General features: G+C 35.8%; 2 protein-coding genes across 3 annotated transcripts; one reads left to right on the plus strand and one right to left on the minus strand.

Annotated features, from left to right (window-relative positions):
- Window positions 1-971: 971 nt before the first annotated feature.
- LOC125193756 (uncharacterized) lies at window positions 972-2,027 on the plus strand. The gene is made up of 4 exons (XM_048091627.2): window positions 972-1,422; window positions 1,496-1,537; window positions 1,612-1,672; window positions 1,782-2,027. Exons 1-4 carry the CDS (start codon window positions 1,123-1,125, stop codon window positions 1,808-1,810), a joined length of 432 nt encoding a protein of 143 aa, XP_047947584.1. The 5' UTR covers window positions 972-1,122; the 3' UTR covers window positions 1,811-2,027.
- Window positions 2,028-6,449: 4,422 nt separating this feature from the next.
- On the minus strand, window positions 6,450-12,768 carry LOC125194450 (WD repeat-containing protein PCN-like). 2 transcript variants are annotated; one of them, XR_016128957.1, is made up of 12 exons: window positions 12,473-12,768; window positions 12,239-12,382; window positions 11,516-11,834; window positions 11,346-11,409; window positions 11,083-11,196; window positions 10,801-10,963; window positions 10,405-10,555; window positions 9,698-10,293; window positions 8,809-8,990; window positions 7,675-7,935; window positions 7,474-7,578; window positions 6,840-6,971 (listed from the first exon to the last, which is right to left on the minus strand). XR_016128957.1 is itself a non-coding variant. In XM_048092676.2 (11 exons), exons 1-11 carry the CDS (start codon window positions 12,632-12,634, stop codon window positions 6,671-6,673), a joined length of 2,457 nt encoding a protein of 818 aa, XP_047948633.1. In that variant the 5' UTR covers window positions 12,635-12,766; the 3' UTR covers window positions 6,450-6,670. The 2 variants fall into 2 exon arrangements, 1 of the variants encoding a protein (XP_047948633.1); XM_048092676.2 differs by lacking the exon at window positions 7,474-7,578 and having other exon boundaries at window positions 6,450-6,971; window positions 12,473-12,766.
- Between the last annotated feature and the right edge of the window lie 233 nt (window positions 12,769-13,001).

Raw genomic sequence — 13,001 nt, forward strand, 5'->3', positions numbered from 1 at the left:
TAGCCGAGTCGAGGAGGCCTCTTTCCGTAAGACGAGATACGCCCCGGTAGTGCTCTTCGGATTGGCGTTTCGTCCCCAAAGATAAAACGGATGCGTCTCTGGTGAAGCAGCACCGCTATCAACAGAGCTCCGGCGAACTGGATGGAGGAGAGGGCAGAGCTTCGACAGAAGAACAATGCAGAGGGAGGAGAGAGTGTATGATGCAGAGTGGATTCTAGTTTTCTGTGTAGAGAATGCTAGAATGGCTAGCTTATTTATAGGCTCAGTCCACTGTAGGGGTCAACGACGTGGAAAATCACGCTCAGAGCTAGAGAGGCTGAGTCTAGAAGCTTCTAGATTCGTTCACGACGTGGACAATCATGTGTCAACCACGGTGGTGGTCTAAAAAGAACTAGACCCACTAGACTTGGGCCAAGCCCGCAACTAGGCCCAAGCACCAAGCCCACGACTAGGCCCAAAGACCAATTGCCAAGGGCAAGGGCACGGGCTCGCGGTGGCGCGCGTGTGGGCTCTTACAGCCCATCTTAGTCCACAATAATTATTACATGTAATAATCCTTCTTATTAAATACTAGTTTAATAAGGTTGTAACTTCCAATGTGGGATAATTAACTCTCTTAATTATTCCTTAAGCTTCTCTCATAGCTCATTAAGTTTGCAATTTTGCACAATTTTAATCTATTATTTCTCACTCACCGGGAATTGGATTTGAGAAAATAAATATACCACGGTCATCTACTCCGAACGTAGATCGACACTATATTATTCAATTTCACAAAATTAAATATCTCGTTGAAATTATAATTGGTCAAAGTTCATTGATCGGGCATAGATTCCAAGACACTAGTGTACTAATTTGTGGAGTAGTAATCTGTAATATGCCCACAATGAAGAGGACAACTGGCAAGTTTGATTGTTGTGGAATGAGATATATAAAATATTGAGGTAGAGGAGGAAAGAGGCAAGTAGGCAACGACAAATAAATAGTCTAGGATTTGAGTCTCATTTATTTGGTCTCCCTCTCCCTTTCCAATTCCATTATATATACACACAAATTACAAACAATAGTCAAATTAACAACTCTTATACTTATAGTAATAGTGTTACTTGTCTCTCTGCAGCGATGAACGCATCAACCTCCAATTACTCCAGCGGCTGCGAATCCGGCTGGACTACGTATTTGGATCAAAACTCCTACAATTCCACAGATTTCTACACCAGGTACCATCACAAAGCCGCCTACGACGACGACGAGGATCAGTCCATGGTGTCCGACGCCTCGTCGGGGCCTCCGCCGCCGCACTACACCTACACCTACACCGCGGCGGAGGATAAGAAGAAGAAGAAGAAGAATAAGAGAGCAGACAAGCAGACGCCGTGCCTCGACGACACGGCCAGCTCTTCCATCCACCATTTCTCGCAGGTATTCAAATCTAATCCCTCCTCAATTTCGGAAATCAGATCCCTTCATTTACGCCGTTGTTGCTCAATTCTAGGGCAATGCACCTCCCGATGATGATTCCGCCGCGCATTTTCAGGTACCACGCCGATTCTCCCTCTCTCTCTCTCTCTAGTTTCTCTCATCTGAATTGTGCGATGCTGATGAATTTAGGGCGAATCGGTAACGAAGAAGCGTTTGGGTTTCTTCAAATCGTCCACGAAAGGGAAATCAGGTGACTTAGTTTTTCGAAACGTGACTTAAAATTACATGTTTTTCACATAATTTCTTTTATTTGGATTGATTTTTTATTAAAAAAATGCATTTTGCTCTGATTTTGTCAGCAAGTGTAGCGGGGAGAAAGAGGCAGTGAGAAATGGATGAAAATATATTTTTGTGGTGAAAAAAAGGGGGATAACATCTGAATTTCCAAGATTGTTGTCTGTGTATCTATCTTCATTTTAATCCATTTTTTAATCTTTTTCTACCTCTGCCTATTTCTTCCTGTCCATGCACTAGGGAACAACCCGTAGATCATAAATGTAAAAATCATGTTTCAAATATTTTATAAAAGAAAAACTTTGAAAAGATGTAATTAATCTATTCCTTTTTTAATAGAGGATTCTTCCAAACAAACATTTGTGGTTGTGCAAGGATGAGTTAATGCAGTCATGAACCACTCTCGTAGGTCCTTTTAGTCAAGCCATTGTCTATGAGTTCTACGCTCGTTCGCTACACCCTCTCTCCCTTTTCTATAAGCTATAACAAACCATTGTCTATGAGTCACGTGTTCGTTCTTCTACGAATATGTGAGGTCACCGTCCTAGATTGTGTGAGAGATCGATGAAACTACAACACAAATCAATGAAATCAAACGAGGGGTCGTTTGTTTAATCGTTCAACAAAATTGTTGAGAAAAATAAAAACCAAGGCTTTATAAATATGACGTGTACTTAAATCCAAAGATAGATAGACGCCAAAAAGATTTTAAACATGTCACAGAATTATAAATATCTTTTAATTGATTTTGACCCGTCGAATAGTCTAGCATTTATTTTTCGTAAAATAAAGTTTTAATAAAACAAGCACATCCCTAAAATAAGTCTATTTTGCCAGAAATAATTTAGTGTCTTTTTATGAGTGGCTGCATTTGTGTGAGTAGAAGAATTGCCAGGCTGGACAAGAAGTAGTTGAGGTGGACTAAAGCGAATAAATTTGTTAATATAATCTGTTGTAAAATACATATGCATCATGAAAATTTGGTGTTTCTTTTAACTCTAGTTTTGTTGTGTTTTCGCACCAGAAGGGACATCCAACCATTTATGACAGCTACATCTATAAACAAATTTTGTGATCCCCATAAGTTCATGCAATTATTGAAATTTGTTGAGATTGCATTCTTCAAAAAATATATCTGTATGGACTAAATTCAATGTTTAATGTTAGACCACATTTAAATATAATTGTATGTCGAACTGTAGTCAAATTCATTTGAAAGATTTAATTAAATAAAGAAATCTTGAAAGTCTTTTTAATTATTTGTTCTAGTTGGATTAGGATACTTGCTTTTATATGCATAATTGTGATAAAGAGTTCTAAATCGATTCATTAATTATACTTATTTGTTTCGAATCAAAACCTTTTTTCCTATCAAAATAATTTGTTATATGGATAATTTTTAGTGTATTATATATATAACGATGGCATGGTATGAACTAAACACAATTATTTTAATTGATACTTCAACATTGTCACAATAGACTGGTATCAATATGGTCTCCTCATATTAATGTTGCTTTAATTAGGGTTAATGGACGATTGAAACGTGGCATCACCACCTTTTATTTTTTCAGAATTAACATCTCCAAAAAAATTGGTCACTTAGAGGTGGCATGACATGCCTAAACCATAGCTGGCGAGACGTCTTTATAGTGTAATAATTTGACACCTTTAATATTGTTTTCGACCATAAAATGTCTCATATTTTTTTAGCCATGAAAATTGACAATTTTAATATTCTTTCGACCTACTAATAGTCTCAGTATATTTTTCTTGAAGATCCAAGGTTAAATATCTGATTTAATTTTTATTATTTTGATATATGGATCTCGCTTTCAGTAATTCGTGATTGACAAATAAATTCTTGAGAAAAATCGGAAATCTTAGAGTGTTCACGCAGCAAATTGGAAATTTATCATAGTACTTGTAACATTTCAAAGATGGTATCAAAACTGCGAAAAGATTAAATTTCTGGCATTAATTTGCAATTAACTCTTTTTAATTATGAAAATGATACTATTCGAATCAAACAGATAGCCTTTATTTTTGGACATTCTCATAGAGTTGGTTCATTATCATCCATCACATGATTGATGATTCCCTACAATTTTGTGCTAATCCAAATATTTCAAATTCACTTTCCAATAGTGATGGCATTAAATATACTCTTACAAAAATGATTCTAATCGAATCAAACAAATGCCTTTACTCATTGTGACAACGTTGGTTCATTGATCATCCATCACATGATTTCGCACAATTTTTATATTATTTCACTTTTTAATAATGCTCTGGGCTATTTTTAACATGATCGCACATTCGACTCAATATAATGAAATTCATACAAAAGAAATATATATAAAAGAGATAATTTTGCCCTCCTATCATTATTATGAACACATTTATATTCGTGGATATTAGGTAATTTGACAATATCATAACAACTGAGTTGCACTCCATCATCGTGATCTAGGTGTCACAAACTCATATAATTTCTAACTAAAATTAGTTCTTTCTATTTAACTTAATTAGCTTATTGAAAATTTGATTAATTGATTATATTAGGGGCATGTGCATAGATGTTTGGGAAGTAATTAGTCTCGGCTGTAATCAACTAAATTAGTATGCTTTTGAGTGGAAGTCCAATAGTAGGTTTTCTTTATCAATTGTTTTGTTACTAAGTCAAATGTTTGTCCCTTTTTCTTGATTGAAGTATTTGTCCACATTATATATAAAAACCAGAATTTGGCCCCAATTATTCTTTCCCTAGTTCTTTATTTTCATCAACTATTAAATAAAATTATTGCACACGCGTGCAGTTTAATTGCATGCAGACAAACCAAAAAGAAATTCAGACAAAAAATATTAAAATAAAAAATTATAAGTATATAAAAGTAAAGCATCGAGCAGCTAACTAAAATAATCAAATGGGATAAGCACCACGTGTACTCAGGTCTAATGCAAATTAAAAACAAATGTGAGATTATTCATAACTAATTTTATTTTACAATTCTCTAAAATTGAATTGACCAAACATTAATTTTTTTTTTATCACGAGAAAGATCGATGCTTATAAACTAAGATTAATCCTTCGTAATACTAATACTATGAAATTGAGTATTGGAACGATATTTCTTCAATTAACAACTCTCTTTAATAGTCAATTTTACTTTAATTCATCAAAACCAAACACCAATAAACCTACCATCGAAACAAAAGAAAGGAGAGAACATAGCATCAAAATCCAGCTGTGTGAATTGACATGTTCGATTCATAATAATTTCAGAATCCAATTATTTATGTTCTTTAAGTTTGGATTTTGCGGCTCTGCCCATAAATTAATTGGCTTTTCAATTTTTTATCAAAACAAATTACTATTATCAATCCCAATGGTACGAAAGAAAAATAAGTCCAAGCGAATGATTAAGAAGAAGAAGATAAAGTAGTTTATAAAAATAATGATAATTATAGTAGTAATGCATTGTTTTGGCTGTGAAATGGAATCTTACTACCTTTTTATTTCATCTACAACGTGAATTATTGTATGCTTCGCTTTTCTTACTCCAATACATACAACCCCCAGGCCCCATGAAAAAGTCTAATTCGGTTTAATTTAAAATTTATTTTATCAACTCAAGATTCCCTGATTCGATTTCTTCACGTTAAGTAGTTGAGCATTTTTTAAAATTTATACAAGTTTTTTTTTTCCAATTTATAGTATATTATAATTCAATAAATATATAAAATAAAAAAAATTAATAAAATGATGAAATAAGAAAAAGTACAATTGTGACTGAGTTGTTACTCCTTGTTAGTAGTATTGTGATTGAAATTTGTAATGTTGATTAAATAGTAGAAAGTGGCATTGTGATTTGTGACTATGAGTTTGGTGTTGAGTTGTGAATGACCTCAAAGCTTTTTCTTTAATAAGTAGGATAGAAACCGGCTAAAGTTCAATTTTTTTGGTCAATTAATACTTCAGATTCGAAAAGAAGTAAAATTTGAAATCAACGTAGCTTTTTCTTTAGGTAGAACCGAACCCAACCGAACTTCTAATTTTGATCAAATAAATCATAGGATCTAAAACCGCAAATCATGTTTTATTATCAATCACAATAAATCAAATCAATGACATTAACCTAACCATATTATCCAACAACAATCAACTCATGCGACAAATCTAGTGTCAAGTATAAGTTGTATAACAAAACATGTTTTACTCTTGCCACGTATCAAATCAATTAAACATCAGCCAAACCACATACTCAAAAACAATGAAATCAAACAACATAGTACTATTATTAATAGGGCAGTGATAAAATGCAAACTTATATATTGTACAAACTCAAAACTACTCAATACAGCTTTAACACACTGTAAAATTTCAAGATTTTAATGTCCACAATATCAACACAGCATCAATCATTGACTACCGTTGAAATTCTGTTGACATTTTCCTAATGATGTTTTTTATGATCTATTGACATTTTTCAAAAGTTCGAATCATAGTTTTGAATTTGTACAATATTTAGAGTTTTCATAAGATCACATCCCATTATTCACAACTCTAATTAAATTTTTTTTTTGTAGACTGAAATTTTAGAAGGTCAAAACTGAGTTGCTCAGAACCTTTTATTTTGAAAATTTGTATCCAAACTGAAATTGCAATTTACAGAAATCGAATATAGAACAAGATCCCATACAGCCCATAAACTCCTCAATCAAGACAGCAATGAAAAACTAAAGATTTTGTAAATAAGATAATAGTATTAAACATTGAATAACTAATTTGTTAACAAAGCTACAACCCATACATTGCACAACACGGCCAAGCCTCCCCCCAACCCACCCACATCCAACAACAAAAGAGTGCAAAAAAAGAGAAGCAAGATCAAAAATGATGAAGGCAACATTTGCCGCCTTCCCGCTGTACGAAGCCCATCCCGTAACAGTGTTATGTTCCAAAAATATGTCTGTGGACAGGCTGGGCGTCGAATGTGCCAACAACTTGTGTCCATGGCTTGTCTATGACCAAGAGAGAGTTTTTCGATAGATGCTCAACAAATAAAACAGGATCTCTGAATGCACAAAATTCAAAGTTCTTTCTACCGCCGTGTTTATTTTCTGAACCCTGTCGTTTCCGCTTACTCACTCCATTGCTGTGTACCTTTCTTGTTGTTGAAACCAGACCATTTGTCAAGTCCGTGTCATCATCCCTGTCGACAGGCATCCCAAAATCGATCAAGCACATCGCCCTGTAACACCAGAAGTGGTCAACTCAAGAAACAGATATACAGAAAGCAGAAAATAAAGACGGTTTTGGTATTCCTTGAGGTCTTGGATACTGATGATTAATCATGATTTATCAAATCTCAAGATTGAATTTTTGAGTAAAGTATCAGCTCGATATTTATACCATCTTGTATCATCTCTAGCCCAGAATCCTCTCTTACAACCCAAAAGAAGATTTTAACTACTCAATGTTACAATCTGTCTAATACATAACCAAAAGAGTAATACAAGAAAAACTATAGGCAAAGCTTCCCTATAATAACTATATCCCTCACCCAAAAAGCTAATTGTGCATGTAAGCTATCTAGCTAGCTCACAGCTCTAAAAAACAAAAATGAACTCAGCTCCCTACCGTGCCTGGGTTATGGAAGGAACTGAGTTTGTTACCCCTATATAGTCATTGGAACATTAGAGAATAATCTGGCCCTGGCAGAAAGTCCGTGTAAGGTTCTAGCCTGTACTTACATTACCCAGTTGATAAAGTCAGCCCTAAGTCACTAAGCTGTCTGATCTGGCCTGCATCTGTGCTATGGTAACTTTAGTTATCATGATTATCTAAGATGTAGTTTCCTGGTCATTACAAACAGCCTGAGTTCAACAAAATCTTCACATTTGCAATGAAATATACTACAGGATTACATTTAGTATAAGGGAAAATGATCTTACCTGGGACTATAGACAATGACAGAAGATGAAGTTGAGGATGGGTGGAACGAAAGACCAATAACTTCTCCGGGAAATTCTTGGTATCTCCTTGGCAGAGAAAATGTGTGATGCATGGACCACTCCCCCAATTGTTTAGCCTCCACATCTAATGCATAAACCTGATTTGAAGAGGTGGAGATGATAAGAATGTTGCTATTTTTAGGAGTAAAACCACCAGCAGTAACCGCAGCTCCATCCAGTCTTGATATGAACCAGTGTTGCCTGTATTCAAAATAATATATTTGAATGAGAATGCAAACTTCAAAAAGACTACTTCCGAGAAAAAAATCAGTGAGTCAGATTCATATTCTTCTTCTTACATGCTTCCCAGAATCAGTATTAAATAAAATAAGGGAAAGGGTCAAAGACACCCTCATATTTTCCTTGAAAAGTGCTCCTGTTAAAGTACAAATAAACCCCTTGTGAAATTGTCATTGTACTTTAACTAACTCTTGTCATGAGGGAAACATTGAGGATGAATGTATAATTGAAATTCCTTCGGACACTAGTTTAAACTTGCAGGAAATTTGGAGTATTTAACCCATTTTCCAAATTAAATATCATAATAGCGTTTTATATGCCACTACCAAATAAGCTAGGTACCTGAACAACACAGATTTAAACTACTCCTACATTTATGTGTTAACAGGGCTAGTAGCCATTGCCACAAGAGTAATAACTGCGGATCAGTATGAATATAGCAGAATAATACAGTACGTTAATATACATAAAAACCTACACCCTCCGTCCCATGTTACTTGAGTCACTTCTTGTTTGCACTCTTTTTGGAAAAATTATAATAAATGGTTAGAGTGGAGAAAGAGTAAAGTAAGAGAGAGGATACAAAAGATGAGACTCTTCTTACATTATTCTCCCTCTTACTTTATTCTCTCTCTCTATTTTAACTATTTATTATCATTTCTCTAAAAGAAGTGCAAAAAGAAGTGACTCAAGTGACGTGGGAAAGAGGGAGTATTAAACTAAGGTCAGAAACTTTTATACAACCACTAGTAGCTACAAAGACATGCAGTTAATAGAGAAAACTTAATGCATATCCAATAATTCAAATAAAAGAAAAAACGGCATCAACCATACCTCAGTGTCTCAAGATTGAAAGTATAGACATCTCCATAGCAGTTGACAGCAGCTAACCACTGGCCGTCATTGCTTGTGAACATTTTTGTAATGGGAGGTTCGCTAGGCGGGAGACCATCTGCATTCTCTTTCCGGCAAGGAGTGAAAGCATGGAGGAGATCCTCATTTCCAACATCTACAACCTACAACATGATCATATGTTTTCAGAGAAATGATAACAAAACCATTCATCAACAACTGGTTCATGGAAAGTCTAGGAACCCTGATTTATAATTCACTTTTCACTTGCAAGATAACATCTCATTTACTTAAGTAACAAGACGGGAGCCCTAACATATTTTAAACTCATTCACATCATCTACTTAGAAACACAGCAAGTACTCTAAAACTAAACACCCTGCAAAAACTTTTGTAAACTGAAGATTCATTATCTAGGCCCAAATCCCCAACCTTGTAAACTGAAGAAGTATAACAAGTAATGACCCATGCAAAGACTTTCAACATAAACAACTAATAAGAAATGTAATTACTGTTGATAAAGTTGTTACTAATAAAACGACAGAGAAACTAGTGATAACCAACACCAAGCACAAGGTGAATAAAACTTGTGAAGGTATAAACTGCACAAGAAAGTGCAGAATTACAACATTTTGTTCACACCTACAGTTCATTATGAATACAAAATCAGAAGTTGTTTTTGCAATAAAATGGAAATGGGGAATATGCTGTTTGGTAGTAAAATATTAAGCTTTTAAATTAGGATTATCTATCCCCTCAGAAAAAAGATATTTTTCATATGATCTCTCATAGTGCCACCCTAACCTACGAATAATAATAGAAGCAGCAAATAGATATCCATACACAAGAAAAAGGAAAACAGAATTCATACATATATCCTTCTGTCCTGCCCAGCCAGTATTAATTTCGAAGAGTCGGAGCTGAAAACCATGAAATGGGCAAATGGCAATCCCTGAGGGAGCTTCCTTTTATCTACAGACCAACCTGTGCCTGATTTGATTCTTTTTAAAAAAAATAAATTAGGTTTTATGTGATCTGAGTAGGCAACTAGTTCTCCTGATGAAGATATTGTACTACAGATGATCTTCCGAGAAACCTTGCATTTAATTCTGGCCACTAAATCAGTCCGTGCAGACCCACCAGATGGGCTAGGACCGATATCAGTTACACCACCATTTTGCAATCGCACGCAAAAGATGTCTAAGAAATTTGCAGACTGAACCAAAAGTAATGGTGTCTGATTGAAAAGTGTTTTAATAACAAGTTGCATTGGCATTCTCTGTGGTGCAGGGCATATGTCATGAGGAGAAAACTTAGTAAATTCCTTTACAGAATATGCAAAAAGTTTAGTGTCATCGCCTGCTGAGATAAGCATTGGCACACCCAAATGAGCCCATTTATGGTAACTGAAATCAAGGGGCTTGTCTGGACCTCGTGACCTCTTAACTTTTTCATCGGGAGGCAGATCTGCCAATGAGAGAATATGTAGGTTAGGTATCAGTAAGACTAAGGTGGTCAAAACTGGACACAGTTCTATTAAAAATTTCAGAAAATTTAGAACTATGCAAATCAATCTACCTTCAAGGCTGATAGGCACAGCTAAGGTCAATGCCCTTATATCATGAGTATGAGATCTCACATAGCTAACATAGACCCATTTCTTGACAGCTGGGACAAATTTTTCATCTCCAGAATCAACAGCCTCAGTAGAAAGTTTATACAGTATGATCTACAAAGTGGCAATTATCATAGGTTATAGTTAACATTACAGTATCAAAAATCATTTGCAAACATTTGCACTAAGGGATGATCATGCTTGCAGCAAAACAAGATCAGAAGATTGAATATTCAATAACCATTTTCAAGGCAAAAATAGCTATGAGTTAAACCATGATGAAAGAGTAGGATATTGTCAAAATCACAGAGCATAGATAAAAACTAGAGTATTTTACAAAAAAAAGCATATGAATTTACCTGACCATCAGAACCAGCAGAAAATATTCTGTTATGGCTGGGAGCTGCAGCTAAAGCATTTACATCACCTTTGTGATTTGAATGTTCCTGCAAAAGTGTTCCAAACTGACCATCCCAGAACTTCACACAACCAGTACTATCCCCACTGGCTATTGTCCCACACCTGATACCATAAAATGCAGACCAAAGTGGACAGTCTATTAGTAAACAATGTCATTCCAATATGTAAAAACACAGCCTCACATGCAGAAATACAAAATGAGCAATTTGACCCATTCTTACCTTAATGCAATTAATGACCATATGCAAAGATCATTATCACCGCCCAGATATCCATGACCAACAGTTATTCTGTATATCTCCTGAGACAACTTAGCATCCCAACACCTTATGAACCTGAACATGAAATAAAATTATATAAAAACCAATAAGTTAACAGAAACTTAAAAACAAAAAGTATTTAACAGTCTTGTGAAAACAATCCACAAGCCAAATGTACAGCATTTCAGAGTCACTCAACATTTACAAATAGAAAACTAGCATACCCATCGCTACTCCCTGAATAAATCCTACTTCCATCTGAACTCCAGGTTACACTAAGTGTGCGCCCTAAAGAAAGAGAAACAAATGATAAGTAATAATCATAAGCATGTTATACTCCCACACAAGTTTGACCAAAAAAAATTGCCAATTAAGCAAGGGCTTGATGTCTCACCACTGACCCTAGGCAACGTTCTATTATAAATAAGTTCTTCCGCATCAGAAACACGATAGATCCGGACACAACCATCGTCACAGGCAATTGCTAGCCGGGTACTTTCAGCGTCAATTTGCTCATGAACCAGCTCGGCATGTTTTTTATCATCTTCATCTTCACTTTCACTATTCTCCTCATCATCAATGTCACCAGTAATTGAAGTGCTAGTATGACCATTCTGATAAGTTTTTGCTTCCTGCCTCTCATTCGGACGCAAATGATTGCATGGCTCTGCAGCAATTTGCCAAATCGAGAAACCAATAGAATCTAGAACTGTCTGCAGTAGTACAAAACGGGAAAGCAAGAAAGCGAGTAACCATCAATAACTTCACCAAAATGTCTAAAGCTCGTATCTTGACCCAAAAAATGGAAACCTTAACAGACATGCTATTAGCCCTACACCTGAGGTCTAACAGACTATAATAGACATTAATACTACATGCTATTAGCCCTATACTGAGCTACTTTATGGTATCGTGCAATTGTTCAATAAAGATGGTAGTAAAATGCATCCTAATACCAAACATTAGCACTTTTCCATGCTACACATGCATCAAAATCTCCCAATTTGTAAAAATAAGCTCCTAAACAAGGCAGCTGATACATGTATTTCCTTATTTAATACGGAGCGGAGGATAAATCAAATGAAGAAGAATATCATAAATTAGCTGGCGCACAAACCTTTTGTCTCAAATCGAACAAATCCCACTCGGAAATGGAGCCATCAATGCTGGAAGACAGCAATCGGCCCAACGGTCCACCCCTCGGCCCGGACTGACACCAAACCAGCGAAGACACTCTAGAATTAGGGTCTCCATGTATCGTCTACACCATACCCAAAAAACAAGATTCTGTATAAAAATATGATTGATCAAAAGAGAAACAAGAAAAATCATAGGGTATGGTGTGGCATACGAGCTGACAGTGCCAGCCGACGGAACCCGGAGAGACAAGCCAAATCTCGAGCGAGCCGTCGGCACGAGCGGCGGCGACCTGCGAGCTATCAGCGCTGGTAGCTAGAGCTACAACCGGCGACGGGGTCCATTCCACCGAATTGATTCGGTGAACTTTTAGCATCTTCACAGAATCCTCCAGATTTAGGGAAATTTTAGCGACGACTGAAGAGAAGCATCACAAGGAAAATGAAGCGGGGACGAAGTAGGGTTTAGGAGCGCACGCCGATATGCCGGGTCGGATTTTATTTGATTTCTGTTTCCGGGTCTACATCACTCCACTTAGGCCTTTCTTATGACAATCCATCTGTTTGTGTTTTAGGCCCAATCATACTTTTGTCTAACCCGGCTATAATAATCAACGGCCCTTAAAGTGACACTCTCACACCATATATCCAGCAATATTATAAATATTATTAATATTGCTGGTCGAGAAAAATTATTGTATAGTGTATTAGATATTGTTGGCTCAGAAAATTTACCCTTTAACA

Source organism: Salvia hispanica, chromosome 4, assembly GCF_029641045.1.
Source record: "Salvia hispanica isolate PSC_SH4W2 chromosome 4, Shi_PSC_v1, whole genome shotgun sequence".
NCBI classification, from domain to species: Eukaryota; Viridiplantae; Streptophyta; class Magnoliopsida; order Lamiales; family Lamiaceae; genus Salvia; species Salvia hispanica.